The sequence below is a fragment of the Malaya genurostris genome, chromosome 3 (assembly GCF_030247185.1).
Source record: "Malaya genurostris strain Urasoe2022 chromosome 3, Malgen_1.1, whole genome shotgun sequence".
NCBI classification, from domain to species: Eukaryota; Metazoa; Arthropoda; class Insecta; order Diptera; family Culicidae; genus Malaya; species Malaya genurostris.
This window is the reverse complement of record NC_080572.1, coordinates 262,634,112-262,658,615: the sequence shown is the minus strand read 5'-3', so window position 1 is coordinate 262,658,615 and position 24,504 is coordinate 262,634,112. Positions and strand designations below refer to the sequence as shown.

At 38.0% G+C, this 24,504-nt stretch overlaps 1 protein-coding gene across 2 annotated transcripts; it reads right to left on the bottom strand.

Moving 5' to 3' along the window:
- Nucleotides 1-717: 717 nt before the first annotated feature.
- Nucleotides 718-21,191, bottom strand: LOC131439527 (scale keratin-like). Of its 2 annotated transcripts, none has more exons than XM_058610656.1 (3): nucleotides 21,035-21,191; nucleotides 1,164-1,419; nucleotides 718-1,089 (listed from the first exon to the last, which is right to left on the bottom strand). In XM_058610656.1, the coding sequence occupies exons 1-3, from the start codon at nucleotides 21,050-21,052 to the stop codon at nucleotides 1,040-1,042; spliced, it is 324 nt and encodes a 107-aa protein (XP_058466639.1). In that variant the 5' UTR covers nucleotides 21,053-21,191; the 3' UTR covers nucleotides 718-1,039. The 2 variants fall into 2 exon arrangements, with proteins under 2 accessions (XP_058466639.1, XP_058466640.1); XM_058610657.1 differs by having other exon boundaries at nucleotides 1,170-1,419.
- Nucleotides 21,192-24,504: the final 3,313 nt, after the last annotated feature.

Genomic DNA, 24,504 nt, shown 5'->3' with positions numbered 1-24,504 from the left:
TTTTTAAACGAAAACATTATATAACTGAATATATAAATTTAAAACTTCATGTTTTTCGGATATACAGAACTAGTGAATAACCAGTTCTTCTTAGAATCCCAATATAAACTATTGAAATTCGCTGGAAATTAACAAAAACGGCCTACCTTAGTCGGCATCATCCATTCCTCTAGCTGGAGTGTAGTGAAATGGCTTAAGTCGCTTAAATTTCACACTAACACATTCATAAAATGAGCGAATATTCAATGACATTTATAATGTCACTGTCAATCAGGTTGATCGAGCTGCCAACTCAGGCGAAAATTCTAGCACTGAACCGATCGAGCACTGAAAAATCATGCAGTCGAGTAAGAATTCATTACGCATTCCGTCATTTCGATAATGTGGGGATGATTAGTGCTCGAAATTTCCAGTGTTCCCGAACGAGAGTCGATCGAATCATACAAGTCGAACGGAATAAAGAATGCAAAATTCGAACTCGAACGAAAGTGTAGATTCGTTCGTATCACAAATCCGTCGGATTGCAAAATCGGGGTGATCAACATTATTATTGCGAAATATCATATGGCAGCAAGTCCATTTAGACGATCATCTTTCACTGTTGACCTCAAGTACGTTTTCAAGCGTCGCAGAGTAAAAAACGACCATGATAAAAGGTAAAATTTGGAATTATTTGCTGGGATTTTTTTCGGATGACATAAAATTAAATTAATGAAATTCAAGTTACGCTTTTTTTATATGAAAAACAGAATATATATACAACAGCTTTTTTGTCGTTTTTCTAAATTTGGCATTTTTTTTATACTTTTTAGAAACCTAATGCGTTGAAAGAGATTATCATCGACTAAGTTTTCATCGATTTTCTGCTTGAGTAAAATCCACCGGACTACCTCATATAAGATCACTTTTCTCTGTTTGTATGAACAGGTAACAAATAGCACTGAGTCAAGTATGGGATGGAAGAAATGGGAGACAAAACCGGTAACGTATGGCGCACGTATGAGACGATACTTGTGGTTACGAGCGACTTTCTGTGAGTTTAGTACCAATATCCACCGTACAGTCCTCCATATCGGTAGTATGGGTAGCCTGTTGAATAAAGATACCGAAAAAAAAAAACTCCAATATAGTGCGGCGCTCACAAGCCTAATCCGGGAACTCACGACTACCGTAACCGTATGCGTATCCATATGGGTATCCTCCGAAACCATATCCGTATCCTGGGTAGCCGTAGTATCCATAGCCGTAGGAGCTGGCTCCTTTCAGATCCTGATCCTCGGATGCCGATTCTAGATCATCTGCGGGAGCGGGTGCCGCACCGGCCGGACGGGGTTCGATGGGTTGCCGCGCCGCTGGTTGCTGTGGTGCAGGAATGGCGGACACAAGAGCGAGCAAAGCAACTACTGCCAGCAGAATAATCTGTAAATAGAATTACATGTATTCATAACATTTTGGTCGATGAATGAGGAAATTGAAGCAATGTAACTTTTAAGGATTTTGGTCGGTACAAAAGGGTTAGTTTTAATCAAAACCTCCTCACTATCTGTTGGTAGTAAGTCATGACTTTGTTACGCCTGAAGCATCTGAAAAACGAGTATTGAAATAGTGATGTCCAAATAGAGTAAACTGGAATATTTGCTTAATATAACCGATCTGTTCATAAAATAATTCAGGTTTCCCTAAGATGACTATTTCTAAAAAAAACTTCAGCTCCAGCCCTAAACAAGCAAGATAACTGATGACAAACTATATACGAGTGAGTTTTTAAAGGGGCAATAAACAATTTTAGGAGAACGACCATTGTTGAAAAACGCAAAAACAGTCTCCTCTGCAGTCGTTGATTGGAAACTCCATTATTAAAAAGGAAGTGGTGCATTTCCAGGAAAGATCATTGAGCGGCAGTGGAGAAATCTGTTTTTGTGTATTTAAATAATTAAATTAAATTAAACTTTAATATTCTAGGCAGACGTTTTCCATCACCTGTTCAGAGCTTAACTGAAACTGGTCTTTGTTTCATACCAGTATAACATGTATCATTCTACTCCAATCTGTATGAGAAGATAATTTTGAAGAGTAACTAGGGCGATTGCACTGGTAGTCACCTCATAAGTCGAACCACCACGTAATTTCACTGATTACTGATCAACGAATTGTGATATAATTGAAACCAAGATCTTAGTTTCGTCCTCAAGAAGCAATATCATAGAAAAAAGTGTGAAAATTTGAAATACATTATGCTTGAAATGTCAAGAGCGTTCTAGTTCTAGATGCATAATTTATGTCAGTTTTAAAATTTAAATCTGGAAATTGCGACAAGCAAAACGTGCTTAAAAATCTGCACTGAAAATCGAGTTAACATATTTTTTTAGATGAAATCACTCATTGTCGAGCTCTTCTATAAGCTACCCAAAATAAGGTCGTTATGTACTCAAACTTTGACTTGATCGTAAAAAATGAGTAGCGAGCTTTGCCAAAGTTGCCATGACAACACTTTGGGCAAACTAACATTAACCTAAATTTTGAGATAATCTCTCGTTACCTAAAAATGGGGATATGAACTTTAGTTGATTTTGAGTAGGTTTTGACCCAAAATTAGGTTGCGGCTGGTAAGCGTGTGGGAATTAAAACAAACAAAGAACTGGCAACCCCAGCAATGTTGCAGTCGTGTTTAAATTATAGCGAAAAAATTGAACCACGTCGTATACAAGTTTTAAATTTGACATGGAACTGTTCGAATAAGTAAAACTAAAACGAATTGCTGAAAACATATTCAGGAGTGTTCTAGTGCTAGATGCAAAATGTATGTCAGTTTTAAAATTTGAATCTGGAAATTGCAACAAGCAAAACGTGCTTAATCCACCTAACAGTATGATGCTTTTATCGATCCACATATTTTCTAAGACCTTTTTTTATCAATCCACATATTTTCTACATCATATGTGAGGGTTATCACTTTGAATTTAATGATAATGCAAAATTTCCAATATAAGGTTTAACATGTCACAGTCGAACGATTAACAATTATGTTGCCAAAACCGTGCTAAAACCAAATCGATCCAAAATACTATGCTATTCAATCTTGCAATCATTTAAAAATGATAATATTGAAAACTGTGTCTAATTTTGATTTCATGCGTCATTTAATCATCCTTCGTTCAAAACCTCCACTGTTGGGATATGTCAAAAAATATCGATATCTCCTTGAATAGTTGACAGATTCTTACAATCTTCGACTCGTTTGACTGGTATTATGATAAGGTATCTAAATTTGGATCAAATTTTCAGTTTTCAAGCTCAATTGTGACAATCCATTTTAAATAGTTCATGTGTTCGGCATGTTTTCTTGTAGTAATGTGATGTACGCTTTGACGCAATATAGGAAAACTTATGTCGTTTTCGCTTGAGAGAACTGAAACTGACCCAGGGTAGTTTCATCAAACAAACACTTTTCAAGAAACTGTGTTGATTTCGCCCTTAGCAACGGGGGTTTGAGCAAACCTGATATTAAAACCAGGTTCGAAACTAACTCGATTTTCAGTTCAACAACGTTGAAACTAGGTTCAAAACTGGCTTCAAACAAACGGTTTGACAGCAGTTAGAGTTGAAACTGGGTTAGGTTTGGCATCAAGCAAATATGACATTAAACTTTAACCTCACTTCTAGGTGGAATACTGACAATTTTAATTCAAGGGAAGGGGACAATTCCAATCGAAAATTCTTCTGAAGGCATTTACCCTTCAGAATCAACCTCTGAAGCGCAAACAGAAAACGCGTTTTGGCGTAATTGGGACGACTGCGCACTGGAATAGAGGAAAAAATATACCTACACTCTAAAAAAAATACAATTTTACAGGTGACTTAATCCCTCATACGATGTAATTCATAAAGACCTAATTTGTCAATTGACGGAAAATTTTATTTATAATGGCTTAATGTTAGATGAGCTTGAATTTTACTGGTTTCGACTGTAACTTGCGTTCTGCTACGTACTTGCGTTGTGCGACTGTATGAATTCAAATGCACCTTTTACCAGCCAAGCAGATGCATGTTTCTGTGGGTCAGTCGATTAACAGACGTACTTGCGATCCAATGATTCTCGGTTCAAGTCGCGGTGGTTGGCTGCTATCAGTATTCTTTTTTTTTATTTTAACGAATTTCACGTCATGGAGTTTTAGACACAATATTGAATGTTCTTCCAAGTGAATTTTAATTAAAAAAAACCCTTCTTAATCCACCTAGTGGTGTGATAATGCCTTTCTCTTCTTTCATAACAGTCTCATGAAAATGTATTTCATAATTTTATTAAATAATTTCGGATACTAATTTCGAAACTAATTGATTCAGATTGATTCGAGTAGTTCACAAAAGCATGCTTCAGTGTTTATGTCACACAGTCAGCATCATTTTTCCAAATTAGTGCTTGACATTTCCGTTGCCTATTTGTAATCAGTGATGCTAATCTAAAAAACCCTTCTTAATCCACCTAGTGGTGTGATAATGCCTTTCTCTTCTTTCATAACAGTCTCATGAAAATATGTTTCATACATTTATTAAATAATTTTAGACACCAATTGATTCGGATTGATTCGAGTAGTTCACAAAAGCATGCTTCAGTGTTTATGTCACACAGTCAGCATCATTTTTCCCAAACTAGTGCTTGACATTTGCGTTGCCTATTTGTATGAGAACAGTGATGCTAATCTAAAAAAAGCCTTCTTAGTCCACTTAGTGATGTTTTCATATATCTTGAAAAATCACCATAGTGGGGAGTACATGAAATTTTCGAAATCGAAAAAAAATTTTTGATGCCAAAAGGCTTAGAATTGCATGAAACGTCGAGATTTAGTGTCATCTCGAAAAAAAAATTTTTGAAAAAATCGACTTTTTGGGACTTAGAAAAAATATGAAAATTTTTATAAGTCCCAGAAAGTTGATTTTTTCAAAAAAAAATTTTTTTGAGATGGCACTAAATTTCGATGTTTTATGCAGTTTTAAGAGTTTTGGCATCAAAAAAAATTTTCGATTTTGGAAATTTCATGTACTCCCCCCTATGGTGCTTTTTCAAGATCGAAAATTGCCAAACCTTTACCACCGGGCAGCACCCCTTAAGCATGTCCGATTTAGGTCAAATTTTGCATGAAGGCTTTTTTCGAGGTGCTTAAACTTTTGAGCACTAGAACTTTACGAAAATAGAGTTGATCCCAAAATTTTGGCACCCTTATATATATAAGAGCGGTAAAAATCAACGTGTTTTGTCGGTTACGTCACTTATACAATCATATATCTGGAACCAAAAGTCACAACCATTTGATCTTCGAACTTGATCAACGGCCCGACAGTAGCTTTCAAACGAGCCCAAGTTTGTTAAAATCGGATCAGCCATCTCTGAGAAAATTGAGCGCGTTCAAATACAACGCTTTTTGTCGGTTACGTCACTTATACAATCATATCTCCGGAACCAAAATTCACAGCCATTTGATCTTCGAACTTGATCAATAGTCCGACAGTAGCTTTCAAACGAGCCCAAGTTTGTTAAAATCGGTTCAGCCATCTCTGAGAAAATTGAGCGCGTTCAAATAGCACGATTTTTGTCGGTTACGTCACTTATACAATCATATCTCCGGAACCAAAAGTCACAGCCATTTGACCTTCGAACTTGATCAATGGTCCGACAGTAGCTTTCAAACGAGCCTAAGTTTGTTAAAATCGGTTCAGCCATCTCTGAGAAAATTGAGCGCGTTCAAATAGCACGATTTTTGTCGGTTACGTCACTTATACAATCATATCTCCGGAACCAAAAGTCACAGCCATTTGATCTTCGAACTTGATCAATGGCCCGACAGTAGCTTTCAAACGAGCCCAAGTTTGTTAAAATCGGTTGAGCCATCTCTGAGAAAATTGAGCGCGTTCAAATATCTTCGAAAAGTGCACACACATACACACACACACACACACAGACATTTTCCGATCTCGTCGAGCTGAGTCGAATGGTATATAACACTATGGGTCTCCGAGGCTCCGTTCGAAAGTCGGTTTTTCCAGCAATTCTAATACCTTTCTATTGAGAAAGGCAAAAAGCCTTCTTAGTCCACTTAGTGGAATTTTCATATATCTTGAAAAATCACCATAGGGGGGAGTACATGAAATTTTCGAAATCGAAAAAAAATTTTTGATGCCAAAAGGCTTAGAATTGCATGAAACGTCGAGATTTAGTGTCATCTCGAGAAAAACATTTTTTGGAAAAGTCGACTTTTTGGGACTTAGAAAATATATGAAAATTTTTCTAAGTCCCAGAAAGTTGATTTTTTCAAAAAAAAATTTTTTTGAGATGACACTAAATTTCGATGTTTCATGCAGTTTTAAGAGTTTCGGCATCAAAAAAAATTTTCGATTTTGGAAATTTCATGTACTCCCCCCTATGGTGCTTGTTCAAGATCGATAATTGTCAAACCTTTACCACCGGGCAGCACCCCTTAAGCATGTCCAATTTAGGTCAAATTTTGCATGAAGGCTTTTTTCGAGGTGCTTAAACTTTTGAGCACTAGAACTTTACGAAAACAGAGGTGATCCCAAAATTTTGGCACCCTTATATATAAGAGCGGTAAAAATCATCGTGTTTTGTCGGTTACGTCACCTATGCCATCATATATCTGGAACCAAAAGTCAACCATTTGATCTTCGAACTTGATCAATGGCCCGATAGTAGCTTTCAAACGAGCCCAAGTTGTTAAAATCGGATCAACCATCTCTGAGAAAATTGAGCGCGTTCAAATACAACGCTTTTTGTCGGTTACGTCACTTATACAATCATATCTCCGAAACCAAAAGTCACAGCCATTTGATCTTCGAACTTGATCAATGGCCCGACAGTAACTTTCAAACGAGCCCAAGTTTGTTAAAATCGGTTCAGCCATCTCTGAGAAAATTGAGCGCGTTCAAATTCAACGCTTTTTGTCGGTTACGTCACTTATACAATCATATCTCCGGAACCAAAAGTCACAGCCATTTGATCTTCGAACTTGATCAATGGCCCGACAGTAGCTTTCAAACGAGCCCAAGTTTGTTAAAATCGGTTCAGCCATCTCTGAGAAAATTGAGCGCGTTCAAATACAACGCTTTTTGTCGGTTACGTCACTTATACAATCATATCTCCGGAACCAAAAGTCACAGCCATTTGATCTTCGAACTTGATCAATGGCCCGATAGTAACTTTCAAACGAGCCCAAGTTTGTTAAAATCGGTTCAGCCATCTCTGAGAAAATTGAGCGCGTTCAAATTCAACGCTTTTTGTCGGTTACGTCACTTATACAATCATATCTCCGAAACCAAAAGTCACAGCCATTTGATCTTCGAACTTGATCAATGGCCCGACAGTAGCTTTCAAACGAGCCCAAGTTTGTTAAAATCGGTTCAGCCATCTCTGAGAAAATTGAGCGCGTTCAAATATCTTCTAAAAGTGCACACACACACATACACACACACACACACACACATACACACAGACATTTTCCGATCTCGTCGAACTGAGTCGAATGGTATATAACACTATGGGTCTCCGAGGCTCCGTTCGAAAGTCGGTTTTTCCAGCAATTCTAATACCTTTCTATAGAGAAAGGCAAAACCCTTCTTAGTCCACTTAGTGGAATTTTCATATATCTTTAAAAATCACCATAAGGGGGAGTACATGAAATTTTCGAAATCGAAAAAAAATTTTTGATGCCAAAAGGCTTAGAATTGCATGAAACGTCGAGATTTAGTGTCATCTCGAAAAAAAATTTTTTTGAAAAAATCGACTTTTTGGGACTTAGAAAATATATGAAAATTTTTCTAAGTCCCAGAAAGTTGATTTTTTCAAAAAATTTTTTTTTTGAGATGACACTAAATTTCGATGTTTTATGCAGTTTTAAGAGTTTTGGCATCAAAAAAAATTTTCGATTTTGGAAATTTCATGTACTCCCCTGTAGATCGATACTTAGTGGACTGTAAGCTTTATTGAGAACGGGAAAATTCTTTCTATTGGTCGCCTAAAAAAACACGCGTCTGTTTCTCTAGACAATGCAATTACAAGTTCGTCATTTATTTTGATAGAAAATATAGAAGCGAAAAATACATGTGTATGTGTTTCTGTTTTTCACCCGCAGTAGGGATGTGCAATCCATCGAACATTCTCCCCGGCGTTGAAATAATTATTTCAAACCTTCTTCTGGTCGAGGGGCAGCAAGCATACTTCCGTTACAGCGCGCTTAAACTCTCCTCCATTAGCTATTCTCACAGTAACAACGCGCGTCACGCTGTCATTTCCAGGATGCACAGCGACGATCCTTCCAAGAGGCCATTGAAACGGTGGTGCATTCTGGTCCACGAGTAGTACCAATGAACCCACATTTATCTCGTTCGTCTTATGCCATTTCGATCGATTCTGGAGCTCTGGCAGATACTCCGCAGTCCACCGTTTCCAGAAGTGCTGCAACATTGTCTGCACCAGCTGCCATCTCGAAAGAGTGTTTTCCTTTAGATGCAAGTAAGATGGTTCAGCTACTGCTTGCATCTCACGGCCGACTAAGAAGTGAGCAGGTGTTATAGCTGTATAGTCGCTGGGGTCGTCTGAGGACGGTGCTAAAGGCCGAGAATTTAACACAGCTTCAATTTGAGTCAACGTAGTGTACAGTTCCTCGTATGTCAGCCTTCGATCACTGACAATCCGTTTGAGATGATATTTAACCTGCTTTACTCCAGCTTCCCAAATACCTCCGAAGTGCGGGCTGCGCGGTGGTATGAAAGACCAATCGATGCCTTTGTTAGTACAATATGACGTTATCTTTCGGGTAGCAGACTGGTTCTGAAACAAAAGCCACAACTCATGTAGCTCAGTTTTAGCTCCTACAAAGTTAGTAGCATTATCGGAGTAGATTGATCTCGGACATCCGCGTCTACTGATGAAACGTCTCAGAGCAGCAAGGAATGCATCCGTCGTTAAATCGGAAACAAGTTCCAAATGTATGGCACGAGTCTGCATACATACAAACAAGCTCACGTAGGCTTTCGTATACTGAGGTTTACGGGTGGTAGAGAGTGACTTCACCCAGAACGGTCCAGCATAATCTACGCCGGTGTTAGCGAACACAGGCGCCGGTCGTATACGATATGACGGCAAATCACCCATCAATTGTGTTGTCTTCAAGGGATTCGCCTTAAAACATGTTATGCAATTCCGAATCACCTTACGAATTGTGGTTTTCACGTTTAATGGCCAGTAGCGTTGTCTTATTATTGCTAGCAAACCTTTCTGACCGATGTGTAGATTCTCTAAGTGCATGTGTCGAACAAGTGATTCAGTGATCGGATGTCTGGCTGGTAACAACATCTGGTGGCGACTATCGTACGGCACAAACGCTCGCTTGATTCGTCCTCCAACTCGCAGAATTCCATCTTGCGGATCAAGGAAGGCTTTCAATCCGTTGAGACGATGTTTCGTATTGACACCATCTGTCAATGCTAATATTTCTTGCTGGAATGTTTCGCGTTGTACCAGTCGTACTATTAACAATAGGGCCTTCTGCATTTCTTCAGCAGTAAGTAAACCCTTCAAAACTGTCTTCCTCTTGGATATAATATACATCGTAAAGCGTACTAGGTAGGCGACACTGCGTACGATCTTATTAAAACTGCTTACCTTGTCAAAAATCGACATTCGTTTAGAAGAATCGGTTATCGTCAGCATTATCCCAGCTCGCAATTCTGGTAATTGATCATCAGTAATTTCGGTGCTCTCGATTGTTACGGTATTTGAACAATTGAATGATAGCGGACCCATCCACCACATCTTTGAGTCGACTAAAAGCTTTGGCTGTTCTCCCCGAGATAACAAATCAGCGGGATTCGAATGAGAAGGAATGTAATTCCAGATACAATTCGAAGTTAATCGTTGAATTTCGCTTACTCGATTTGAAACGTAAGTGTGTAGCATGTGTGGAGATTTTTTAATCCAAGCAAGTACTATTTTTGAGTCACTCCAGAGATGTACCAACTCGAAATCTAATTCACTAGCATCTAAGAGCTTATCGATCAGTCTGGCGAGCAGCAGAGCAGCAAGTAGTTCTGCACGAGGGGTTGTGATGGCCTTCATTTTTGTTCCTTTCTTTGGTAGTATGCGTGACTTACTACAAATTAATTTCATTTGGACAGAACCGTTTGTCTGAATCGTGCGTACGTAAAGGCACGCTCCATATGCCAAATCGGAGGCATCCGCGAACCCGTGCAATTCCAACCTTGTAACATCTTTGCAAGAGACCCATCTTGGCAATTTCATCTCATTCAGGATAGTCATTTCGTTTCGAAAGTTTCGCCACTTTTTGCCTATGGTAAGAGGAACTGGATCGTCCCAATCAATCTGCAGCTCACCTACTTCCCGTAAAATCAGCTTCGCGGTTGTAATTACTGGACCAAAAAGGCCCAGCGGGTCAAATATTTTAGCCAGCTGGCTTAATAGCTTCCTACGGGTAACATCGTTTGAATTGTCATAATCTGGAACGGTAACAGAAAACCAATCTTCCATTGGATTCCACGTCATGCCCAAAGTTTTTACTATTATTTTCGGATTGTCGTCAGCGACTTCGAAATCATTTCCTCGAAGTTCTTCAGGAACATCTCGAACAATTTCTGGATGGTTAGCGCACCACTTGTGAGCACTGAAGCAGCCCTTTGCCAGAAGGTCCTTCACATCACGTTGAAGTTGACATGCCTTTGATAATGTATCAGCTCCTGTCAGAATATCGTCCATGTACGTTCCCTTATCGATTACCATGGCGGCTTCCGAGAACTCGTCCTTGTGATCAATTGAAACTTGCTTCAGCGCCATTGTTGCTTGAAACGGCGATGAGCCCAAACCATATGTAACTGTTTGCAGCTCTCGAATCGTTAACGGATCGTTCTCGTTGTATCTCCAAAAGATGCGTTGATACTTCGTGTCCTGTGGGTGGATTCTTACTTGCCGAAACATCTTCGGAATATCCAGTGTGAAAACGTATTGAAATCCTCGAAAACGTAGTAGAATTGCGAACAGGTCGTTTTGTATGGTTGGTCCAGTCATTAGAATGTCGTTAATCGAAACGCCTGTTGAAGTCCTTGCAGATCCATCAAATACGACTCTTAATTTCGTTGTCGTACTGGATGGCCTAAGCACGCAATGATGTGGCAAATAATAGACTGATCCCGGATACTCGTCAATCGGCTCGTGTATTTCTCGCATGTGCCCAAGTTGCTCGTATTCTCGAATGAATTGTGAGTACTGCTCCTTCAACTCCGGTTGTCTATATAGCTTCCGCTCCAGATTCAGAAAGCGTTTCAGTGCCATCTCGCGCGAGTCTCCTAATTCATCTTTGCGTTCGTTGAATGGATGCTGTACAACGTACCTCCCCTCCTCAGTTCGGTAGTGTGTTTGCTGAAAATGCCTTAAACACATATCGTCATTCGCCTTAGGCATGATACGGATTTCGTCGCAAGCTTCCACCTTGTAGAAACTTCTCAGTAACTCAACAAGCGATTCGTCATCAGACACCTGACAAAAGGTGCGGGCAATTATCGGCGCGTTGAGTTCGATTACTCCTCCGGCAACCCAGCCAAATTTCGTGTTCCTCAATGTCGGAAGATTCGCACCGAGTTCGAGTACACCATCTTCTAATAATTTCCAAAAGTATTCGGCCCCGATAAGCATATCGACACGTCCTCGTTTGTTGAATTTTGGGTCAGCTAGAACATTTTTGCTTGAAAGGGGCCATTCCGATATTTCAAACGATTTCACCGGTAAATCGCCAGTAATCCGAGGAGTTACCAACACATCTAAATCGATACTAAAGTCTCCGTGACAAGACTTTATTTTGGTTCGCAGCATACGGTAAATGCGGGTCATTTTACCATTTAGACCACTAACTGTAACGTCTGTGGGCATCAGTTTCAGCGAGAGAAGGTTTGCGAATCGTTCCGTAATGAAATTCATCTGGGAAGCGGAATCTAACAGCACACGACACAGATAAGGAGTGTTACCAAAACCGTGAACTAATATCACGGCAGTCGAAAGAAGAATTTGTTTCTTGGAATTTACGTCTGTTGAACACAAGGTAGTCGCCGATTCCATTTGCGATCTGTTTGTGGGATTCGAATCAAGCTGTACAATCGGCTCTGCGGAAATTTCTGGTGGTTTCGTCGAGGTGTTATTCGCAACCTTGTTCGGAATGTCTACCGCATGAAGCGAGGTGTGATGTTTCTTGCCACACTCTCGACAAGAACGCGACGAAGAACATGAGCTGGTACGGTGACCTCTTCCTAAGCAATTGAAGCAGGCACCGCATTTTTTAAGCACTTCATATTTTTCACTTACACTTTTGTTTTTAAAGGCTTCGCATTTCCAAAGTTCGTGGTTTGCCTTACACAATTGACACTTACGTTCATCTTTCAGTTCACTTGTTATAAGCGTATGACTTCTTGTCATCGTTTTTTGTTTTACACTCTCCGACGACGGCTTCACATTCGTTTCGAGCTTTTCATAAATTCGACACTGCTCTTGTAAAAACTCCAGTATCGCTTCATATGTTGAAAGTACATTTTTCTTTTGACGGGCTTCCCATGCTACTCGTAGCTTTTTGTCCATTTTTCCTGCTATGAGATTTACCAGCATCTGCTCACCGAGTCCCTTTGCTGGCAAGTCCTGGTGCTTCAAGGCTTCCACATTCTTTATGCAAGTATCAAGCATTTTTCTCATGTTGATAGCGTTTTCCAGATTAATCTTTGGCAAATTGAGCAGGTTTTCGACGTGCTTGTCAACGACGACGCGTTTGTCTTCGTATCTTTGAGTGAGCATCAACCATGCTGCGTCGTAGTCATTGTTATTGACTAAATCTTCATCGATAATGCCAGCTGCTTGTCCGACAAGACTATTTCGCAGGTGGAACAGTTTGAGTGCTGGTTCCTCTTGTTCATGACGATTCATTACAGTAATAAACATTGCTTTAAAAGAGTACCATTTTTCGTAAGACCCGTCAAAGGTCGGTAATGGGACTTGCAGCGGTTGTACATAGGGCTGAACTGGAATCGCAGGTTGCAGGTGAGCAGGATTGGAGGGCCCCATCGCGGGCGGAACAGTAGCGACTTCTGTTTTCAATGTCGCATCCATCAGCATGCCCAGCCACACAGCAACATCATTATGCAGTGACTCGAATTCAACGTAGCTCTCAGTTTCTTCGTTTATGCGTTCTTCAGAAAGCGGCAGTTCGTAAATTTGATTCTGGATGCTATTACAGTCATTGTAACAGTTATCCACAGTTTTCTGCTGAACTTGGAGGTAATGAATGTTTCTAATGTTTGGATTCGGATCACTTGCACTGCTCTTCAAGGCATTTTTCACTCGATTCAACTTTCCGAAAACTGCCGCTCTCTGATTGACCAGTCCTTGCAATCTATCTTCCATCTTTTTTACTTCTTCTCTTTTCCTTTTCAACACTTTCTGCTCGCCAGCAGGAGTTGGCAAGATCTGTACGGGTGTTCTAGGTGTCTTTTGCGACTTAGAACTCGGTGACGACATTTTTTTTGCACACTACATCACTTTATTTTTTGTCCGCCATTTGGCGAAATTTAGTCACGTAACCTTTTCCGAACAATTCAAGAGTTTGCTTAATTTTGCATCAGATTATCGCAATTTCGCGTTTCGGAACGCGGATGCGTCGGGCAGATAAGAGTAAAAATACTCTTTCACTTTTTTGTAATGACCACCACAGTGAACTGGTAGCGCGTCATTAACATTCGCTCGGCAACAGCACGAACCAATGCTCAGTTCGTATAATTTCACACGGAATCGCGAAACTTTTCACGAGAATCGCGTCGATTTCTCTGGTTTTCCCGGATCCGGCTCGAAGGACCTTTTGTAGATCGATACTTAGTGGACTGTAAGCTTTATTGAGAACGGGAAAATTCTTTCTATTGGTCGCCTAAAAAAACACGCGTCTGTTTCTCTAGACAATGCAATTACAAGTTCGTCATTTATTTTGATAGAAAATATAGAAGCGAAAAATACATGTGTATGTGTTTCTGTTTTTCACCCGCAGTAGGGATGTGCAATCCATCGAACATCCCCCCTATGGTGCTTGTTCAAGATCGATAATTGTCAAACCTTTACCACCGGGCAGCACCCCTTAAGCATGTCCAATTTAGGTCAAATTTTGCATGAAGGCTTTTTTCGAGGTGCTTAAACTTTTGAGCACTAGAACTTTACGAAAATAGAGTTGATCCCAAAATTTTGGCACCCTTATATATATAAGAGCGGTAAAAATCAACGTGTTTTGTCGGTTACGTCACTTATACAATCATATCTCCGGAACCAAAAGTCACAGCCATTTGATCTTCGAACTTGATCAATGGTCCGACAGTAGCTTTCAAACGAGCCTAAGTTTGTTAAAATCGGTTCAGCCATCTCTGAGAAAATTGAGCGCGTTCAAATTCAACGCCTTTTGTCGGTTACGTCACTTATACAATCATATCTCCGAAACCAAAAGTCACAGCCATTTGATCTTCGAACTTGATCAATGGCCCGACAGTAGCTTTCAAACGAGCCCAAGTTTGTTAAAATCGGTTGAGCCATCTCTGAGAAAATTGAGCGCGTTCAAATATCTTCGAAAAGTGCACACACATACACACACACACACACACAGACATTTTCCGATCTCGTCGAGCTGAGTCGAATGGTATATAACACTATGGGTCTCCGAGGCTCCGTTCGAAAGTCGGTTTTTCCTGCAATTCTAATACCTTTCTATAGAGAAAGGCAAAAAGCCTTCTTAGTCCACTTGGTGGAATTTTCATATATCTTGAAAAATCACCATAGGGGGGAGTACATGAAATTTTCGAAATCGAAAAAAAATTTTTGATGCCAAAAGGCTTAGAATTGCATGAAACGTCGAGATTTAGTGTCATCTCGAAAAAAAAAATTTTTGAAAAAGTCGACTTTTTGGGACTTAGAAAATATATGAAAATTTTTTTAAGTCCCAGAAAGTTGATTTTTTCAAAAAAAAATTTTTTTGAGATGACACTAAATTTCGATGTTTCATGCAGTTTTAAGAGTTTCGGCATCAAAAAAAATTTTCGATTTTGGAAATTTCATGTACTCCCCCCTATGCACAGTGGTTCAAAAGCGCAATTTCACGCTCTTAATTGATAACTCATATGATCGTGGTTTTTGAGGTACAGTATCTTCAGCAAAGTTGCCCAGAATGATAGACGCCATCTTTTGGTAAATTTTATTTATGTGATTAATCCCCCTAAAAGTGAGACAAAAATTTTATTTTAGCTCAGGGCCAACATAGGGCCTAAGTTACTTCGACAAAGTTGTGCAGAAAGTTATTGAAAACAAGTTTGCTGAAAATACTATTCCCGTAACTTGAGTGTAATTCAAGATATAATGTATTTTCTGAAAAGGGTGTCCAAAAACCAGTTTTTGTAATAAAACATATATATTTTCAATTTATATGAGTTTTTCATGTTATACAAAGTTTTTTATCTTTAAAAACTACACAACTTTCCCGAACATACTATGCTGCTATCATTTCAGTTTAATGAAATAGGGCAATTTTTCATGTTTTTTTAAATAAAATTCTAACTTGTCTATTATCAAAAGGCGCAGGAAGGTGCAGATGAGACTACTTACATATTAAACTACTTCAAAAGAGCTTTCATACCGTGGTTGAATTACGCGTCTGCAGGCGAGATATGTTCTTTTCAAATATCCTTGTCCTTGACATTTGCAATGATAAGGTTCATTGTATGTCAGATCAGATTTCAGTATACATTCATTACTATGGTACTTGCCACAAAATATTTTTTTTGTGCACATTGAAGTCTTTAAACTGAATAGTTTAGTAACTGTTTTGTCACGACTTTTAAAAAAAGCAATCATCAAATCAAATGAGGTTATGTCATCTTCTGGTAGAGAAAAGTATGATCAAAATTCATTTTTTAGTTATTTGTGTTTATTTTATGATAGCTGACAATGTTCTTAACCAGCTAAAAGACTCTTAGCATCGTCCGACAGAATCTTCTTGGACTGTTTTGGCCATTCACGAAAATTTGTCACCAAAGGATCCGATGAAACTAATAACCAATTCATGGGATCCCGATTCGTAAGTAGAGGTGATCCCAAAATTTTGGCACCCTTATATATAAGAGCGGTAAAAATCATCGTGTTTTGTCGGTTACGTCACTTATGCCATCATATATCTGGAACCAAAAGTCACAACCATTTGATCTTCGAACTTGATCAATGGCCCGATAGTAGCTTTCAAACGAGCCCAAGTTGTTAAAATCGGATCAACCATCTCTGAGAAAATTGAGCGCGTTCAAATACAACGCTTTTTGTCGGTTACGTCACTTATACAATCATATCTCCGAAACCAAAAGTCACAGCCATTTGATCTTCGAACTTGATCAATGGCCCGACAGTAACTTTCAAACGAGCCCAAGTTTGTTAAAATCGGTTCAGCCATCTCTGAGAAAATTGAGCGCGTTCAAATTCAACGCTTTTTGTCGGTTACGTCACTTATACAATCATATCTCCGGAACCAAAAGTCACAGCCATTTGATCTTCGAACTTGATCAATGGCCCGACAGTAGCTTTCAAACGAGCCCAAGTTTGTTAAAATCGGTTCAGCCATCTCTGAGAAAATTGAGCGCGTTCAAATACAACGCTTTTTGTCGGTTACGTCACTTATACAATCATATCTCCGGAACCAAAAGTCACAGCCATTTGATCTTCGAACTTGATCAATGGCCCGATAGTAACTTTCAAACGAGCCCAAGTTTGTTAAAATCGGTTCAGCCATCTCTGAGAAAATTGAGCGCGTTCAAATTCAACGCTTTTTGTCGGTTACGTCACTTATACAATCATATCTCCGAAACCAAAAGTCACAGCCATTTGATCTTCGAACTTGATCAATGGCCCGACAGTAGCTTTCAAACGAGCCCAAGTTTGTTAAAATCGGTTCAGCCATCTCTGAGAAAATTGAGCGCGTTCAAATATCTTCTAAAAGTGCACACACACACATACACACACACACACACATACACACAGACATTTTCCGATCTCGTCGAACTGAGTCGAATGGTATATAACACTATGGGTCTCCGAGGCTCCGTTCGAAAGTCGGTTTTTCCTGCAATTCTAATACCTTTCTATAGAGAAAGGCAAAACCCTTCTTAGTCCACTTAGTGGAATTTTCATATATCTTTAAAAATCACCATAAGGGGGAGTACATGAAATTTTCGAAATCGAAAAAAAATTTTTGATGCCAAAAGGCTTAGAATTGCATGAAACGTCGAGATTTAGTGTCATCTCGAAAAAAAATTTTTTTGAAAAAATCGACTTTTTGGGACTTAGAAAATATATGAAAATTTTTCTAAGTCCCAGAAAGTTGATTTTTTCAAAAAATTTTTTTTTGAGATGACACTAAATTTCGATGTTTTATGCAGTTTTAAGAGTTTTGGCATCAAAAAAAATTTTCGATTTTGGAAATTTCATGTACTCCCCCCTATGGTGCTTGTTCAAGATCGATAATTGTCAAACCTTTACCACCGGGCAGCACCCCTTAAGCATGTCCAATTTAGGTCAAATTTTGCATGAAGGCTTTTTTCGAGGTGCTTAAACTTTTGAGCACTAGAACTTTACGAAAATAGAGTTGATCCCAAAATTTTGGCACCCTTATATATATAAGAGCGGTAAAAATCAACGTGTTTTGTCGGTTACGTCACTTATACAATCATATCTCCGGAACCAAAAGTCACAGCCATTTGATCTTCGAACTTGATCAATGGTCCGACAGTAGCTTTCAAACGAGCCTAAGTTTGTTAAAATCGGTTCAGCCATCTCTGAGAAAATTGAGCGCGTTCAAATTCAACGCCTTTTGTCGGTTACGTCACTTATACAATCATATCTCCGAAACCAAAAGTCACAGCCATTTGATCTTCGAACTTGATCAATGGCCCGACAGTAGCTTTCAAACGAGCCCAAGTTTGTTAAAATCGGTTGAGCCATCTCTGAGAAAATTGAGCGCGTTCAAATATCTTCGAAAAGTGCACACACATACACACACACACACACACACAGACATTTTCCGATCTCGTCGAGCTGAGTCGAATGGTATATAACACTATGGGTCTCCGAGGCTCCGTTCGAAAGTCGGTTTTTCCTGCAATTCTAATACCTTTCTATAGAGAAAGGCAAAAAGCCTTCTTAGTCCACTTGGTGGAATTTTCATATATCTTGAAAAATCACCATAGGGGGGAGTACATGAAATTTTCGAAATCGAAAAAAAATTTTTGATGCCAAAAGGCTTAGAATTGCATGAAACGTCGAGATTTAGTGTCATCTCGAAAAAAAAAATTTTTGAAAAAGTCGACTTTTTGGGACTTAGAAAATATATGAAAATTTTTTTAAGTCCCAGAAAGTTGATTTTTTCAAAAAAAAATTTTTTTGAGATGACACTAAATTTCGATGTTTCATGCAGTTTTAAGAGTTTCGGCATCAAAAAAAATTTTCGATTTTGGAAATTTCATGTACTCCCCCCTATGCACAGTGGTTCAAAAGCGCAATTTCACGCTCTTAATTGATAACTCATATGATCGTGGTTTTTGAGGTACAGTATCTTCAGCAAAGTTGCCCAGAATGATAGACGCCATCTTTTGGTAAATTTTATTTATGTGATTAATCCCCCTAAAAGTGAGACAAAAATTTTATTTTAGCTCAGGGCCAACATAGGGCCTAAGTTACTTCGACAAAGTTGTGCAGAAAGTTATTGAAAACAAGTTTGCTGAAAATACTATTCCCGTAACTTGAGTGTAATTCAAGATATAATGTATTTTCTGAAAAGGGTGTCCAAAAACCAGTTTTTGTAATAAAACATATATATTTTCAATTTATATGAGTTTTTCATGTTATACAAAGTTTTTTATCTTTAAAAACTACACAACTTTCTCGAACATACTATGCTGCTATCATTTCAGTTTAATGAAATAGGGCAATTTTTCATGTTTTTTTAAATAAAATTCTAACTTGTCTATTATCAAAAGGCGCAGGAAGGTGCAGATGAGACTACTTACATATTAAACTACTTCAAAAGAGCTTTCATACCGTGGTTGAATTACGCGTCTGCAGGCGAGATATGTTCTTTTCAAATATCCTTGTCCTTGACATTTGCAATGATAAGGTTCATTGTATGTCAGATCAGATTTCAGTATACATTCATTACTATGGTACTTGCCACAAAATATTTTTTTTGTGCACATTGAAGTCTTTAAACTGAATAGTTTAGTAACTGTTTTGTCACGACTTTTAAAAAAAGCAATCATCAAATCAAATGAGGTTATGTCATCTTCTGGTAGAGAAAAGTATGATCAAAATTCATTTTTTAGTTATTTGTGTTTATTTTATGATAGCTGACAATGTTCTTAACCAGCTAAAAGACTCTTAGCATCGTCCGACAGAATCTTCTTGGACTGTTTTGGCCATTCACGAAAATTTGTCACCAAAGGATCCGATGAAACTAATAACCAATTCATGGGATCCCGATTCGTAAGTAGAGGTGATCCCAAAATTTTGGCACCCTTATATATAAGAGCGGTAAAAATCATCGTGTTTTGTCGGTTACGTCACTTATGCCATCATATATCTGGAACCAAAAGTCACAACCATTTGATCTTCGAACTTGATCAATGGCCCGATAGTAGCTTTCAAACGAGCCCAAGTTGTTAAAATCGGATCAACCATCTCTGAGAAAATTGAGCGCATTCAAATATCTTCTAAAAGTGCACACACACACATACACACACACACACACACACATACACACACACACATACACACAGACATTTTCCGATCTCGTCGAACTGAGTCGAATGGTTACTTCAATCACAGGGTTTTTTTAAGTGTGAGATTTCCAATGATTTCGAGGGCGGACAAGCTTCACTGAGGTATATTTTCAATTTATTTGGGCTATAAATGAGCGTCAAATTTACTCACTTATAACACCGCTAAGTTTAAAATTGAAAAGTATTTTGTTTGAAGAGGAAAAATTATCGGACATATTTTCATATTAATTTCGTTTTGGGGGTTAGAGGTAACAATTTTATTTTGTTGAAATTGATTTTCTCGTCAGACATAATTTGGTATAGGCTAAAACCAAAATCATTGTGCAGTCGATCTTACAAATTATACATTTTTTGTAGAAATTACGCTTCAAGCTTGTAATAAACTCTTTAAAAATAACAATCATTCTACAGTTACATATTTATATTTTTGAGAAATCATACAGGGGAATACCATAAAAAATTTACGCTTCGTAATGTTCTAGTATTGCAATCTTATTGTATAGTGTGGAACATGAAGTAGATTTTAGAAGCAGATACTAACATTACATCTTGACTGGAAATACACCAAACAAACAACAGTGACAACTAGAAAAGATTTATGAACTATACCAGGAATGAACAGCAGCAAAAGTTTTAAAAAATCGGGATCGACTTACTTAAATTTGCATGTACTTTCTCATATTAAAAACCTGTACAAAATTTGTAATTTAATTCAAATGGAAGTATATGAAGTTACTCATTTCTGGAATTGTTTTTATATTGATTCTAAAATGCACGATTTCATGATTATTATTTCCCGTAATCCGATATGCACACTAACACTGAGCAGTATACTAACTTTGTAGCAATAATTTTTAAAATAAAAACGATTTCTGGCCTTTCTTGGCATAAAACAAAAAAAAATCTCATTCATTTCGATGAGAATCCTTATTGTGAAAATTTTTGTATTTTGACCAAGCTCGGGTGACAAGTTTCCACCGAACAGAATACGTTCTGCATCATTTCCATACACGAAAGACTTAAACGTGCTCAAGCGACAAACTTGATCAACACTTGATTTTCAACCGATTCGTTGCCTGACCACTGGCCTTAATTTAGTACTAAATTAAAATCTAACAAATCTAACACTCACAGCTTTGTACGATGCCATTTTTGTGTGATTACTGTTGGGTGCACTATCACGACGACTGCTGAGTTTTGCTAACGTTCGAGAACTGACTGCCGATAAGAAGTTTTCCGAGCACTTATATAGCTGATTGTAAGAAGCGCTGGTCACTGACTACTAGCAGCTGCTACTACCATTATAACTAGAACCCTCCACTAATAGCATGGTGACTAGAGCTCTAATCGGCTATCGGAGTCCCGTGCCAATGTTCTTTTTTTCTGCCGCGGGGTGAAATTGATGGGTGGTGGAGACGCGCGATGATTTGATTAGAAGCACTGGCATGGTTTGTATACGATTAACTACCACTCCGTTCCACCTCCGTTCTCTTGTTGTGACTCACCACCTCTCGTTGAACATCTTGAAGATCGTACGTTCGGAGGTTTTCCATACGATTGCGATGGTATATTTTCAATGCCAGCTTGCTTGTTAGTTTAGGGTACCGCCAACCGCCCCATTGGCCACTAGAGGTCTGGTTCATCGTATTGTTCTTGGCCTGACCACACCAACCGGCTGGAAATGGGGACGCGAGTAAGCTCAGCTGGTAATTATCCATAGCGTGGTAGAGGAATGAAGATGCGTTTTTTTTCCTCTCGCGCCGTTGCAGTGTCTCACTATTTGTTGTGCGTCGGTGGGAGTTTTCCTCGACGCATCACTGTGAAATCAATAGCCAATTTAAAGATGCGAAAACAAACCGAACGAAAAGGTGTGGAAGCAACCATAAAAAATAACATAGTGGAAAATTGTGTACATGGTCAATTATCAATGGGTTATTTGCTATGGGAAATACGAGGTTCCGCATATATGGGCACTCATGTTGGTGAACAGCATAAGAAATTATGTTCATTTAAATTCCTACCGTTGACGCGTGAGTATTTATTTGAATTGTTATTAAATATGAAACAGACCTTAGATGAATGTGTTATGCAATTGAATAGGTCAAGATTTGTTTGTTTATTTTTTGTGACCTGTAATAAGACGCATATTTCGTAAGTGCACTAACTTATTGAAACAATCCAAGTACACATGATACATACGGCTGTTTGGGTAGAGAAGCAATTTTTTACGTTATTTCTATACAACGAAATATGTTGATAGGAAACCCAAACATCGAGCTCAGATTATTATCATAACGACGCTATTCAATATTCGATAATTTGTAAAACGAAACATTTGTAAATGAACATCCAACGATTTGATGTTCAACATCTTCGTTGAAATTTCAAAATCAAATTTTTTTTCAAAACAAATGACTATATATTTATCTAATTAAAACTTTAGTACGACTCGATTGAAGTCATTCATCACAAAAAATGTACTTTTAGTCGTTTAACTTAAATGTCCATAAAGTGGTTTCCAAGAAGTCTAAAGGTTTGACATTAGGATCACAATGAGTGCGAATGTGTTTGCGGGTTATAGTTTACATATACTAACATTTTTGAAAAATCATTTATCATGTTCTTAGTATTTTCTGATAGTAAAACATTTCAAGAATATTCTGTGAAATTTTGAAGCCTATCGGAACAAAACTTAGAAAGTTATGAGCCTTTGTCTTTGCTGCTCACACAAACCCAAGATTTCGGCTTCGATTGACTTAAAAACTTGACGAAACATTCTCCAAATGTTTCATTATAACAAAATACAAAAGAAAAAATATGACTTTTTGACAATGTTAGACCCTGCGTGCTCCTTTGAGTAATAAATTGTTTCGTTCGATTTTATAGACTTTAAATAAATTTATAAACTTTAAACGCGTTTTTCTCGAAAGCAGGTTTTGAAAGTCCGTGTCCATCGTCATTCAAAAACTACTGCACCAATTTTTTTTTCAAATTTTGCACACACTTTCTACATATAAAAATCCAGACCCCAACGTTTTCTTTTTCGTTGTTTGGTACTATGAGGAGGATTTACAGCTACAAAATGGTTGCTTTTTCGTGAAAAATCGTACTTTTGAATTTGAACAACCACCAAAAATTCTAAAAATTAAAAAAAAATCAAACAGAAACTGATTTGATTTGTTCACTTCTGATACAGTGGACACCGCAAATCATGATTTTCAGGAAGCGTCCTCAAAAATGCCTCTTCACCGACTTATTTCTCAATATTTTTCCACGAATTATGTGGATGAGATTTAATTTTGTTGTTGTTTGGTTGGTATGACATCTACTAAACATATTTAATATACATCATGTCAAAAATAAATTATTTTATTCGTGTCATAAATGTCAAAAATTGTTCCAAAGAATGATGCTTTGCGGAAAGCATTAATTTCAATCCAGGACAACCATCAACCTCCACTGCAAAACCAGATCGATTCGACAAGAAGACTGTGCTCTGTGTTGATGAGATCAGGAAGAACACCACACCTTTCAAGAGCTTTTAAAACCTGATAAAACTGTTATTATAAATAGCTACAGACAACAAATGTTCCATTTGAACAATAAATTGATCGAAAAACGACCAGAATGAGCCAGAAGCAATAAGAATGACACTTAGATCCCTATGAAGAATTCGTAGTATCTGATTGGTTTGCTTTAAAAGGTGTACTTTTCTACTGGCGTGGTACCCATAAATTGAGTACCCATTGAGTAGATTTTTTTCATTTTCCATTAAAAATTGGTGATTTATTTTAACAAAAGCCTTTTTTAATCCACCTAGTGGTGTGGTGATGCCTTTCTCATATTACTTATATTTTCAAAAATATCACTAGAAGATTTAGCAAAAAAAAATTTCGATCTTGAATAACATAAACTTTCTTTGGGTATGAACTAACATAACCTTTCCAATTTGTAAACAGTTATGTCAAGTTAATAAGAATTTTTCTTTTCGCACTAAATGATTAAACACACTTTGCGCTATAGATCTGGAACCGGAAGTCAGACCTGGATGAAATTAAACAGCAACCTATGAGACTATAGGAACTTTTATTTGAGTCTAAGTTGTGGAAATCGAACAAATCATCTTTGAAAAAATTGAGGGAGTCTCGTTTTAGAGTTTTTGAGTATACCCGAAGTCGGTTCGTTTAGTAAGTAACTAAAAAAGTCTACAAATTGAATCAGTTTTAAGCCAAATTTAGAAGAACTCTACCCTCTTTTGCATCGTATCTAAATAACGGTGTGCATTTTTAAACACAATTAACCCTATGAAAGCATGGTGAAATTTCAATAATATCCTATGGGACTATGAGATAATAATATCCTATGGGACTATGTTTTATTTTATGAGTGGCATTATTGTATGTATGTATGTATGTGTGAAGCCACCATCAGTTCAAGGCATTACCAGTGTATGCGGGTAGACTTACAGTAGATCCGAATTTGATTATCAGATAGCTTTCATATAATTGCTGTTAAGAAGGCTAAAATGGGTTTTAAGGACCCGGCGCCTTCCAGGAAGAACATCCGGCCATATAATAAAGAATTTCGCTGTACCAGCTTAAA

Coding starts and splice junctions, on each gene's coding strand:
- LOC131439527 (XM_058610656.1), bottom strand. Junction 1,090..1,163: donor CGCATACGGTTACGGTAGTC/GTGAGTTCCCGG, acceptor TTTATTCAACAG/GCTACCCATACTACCGATAT.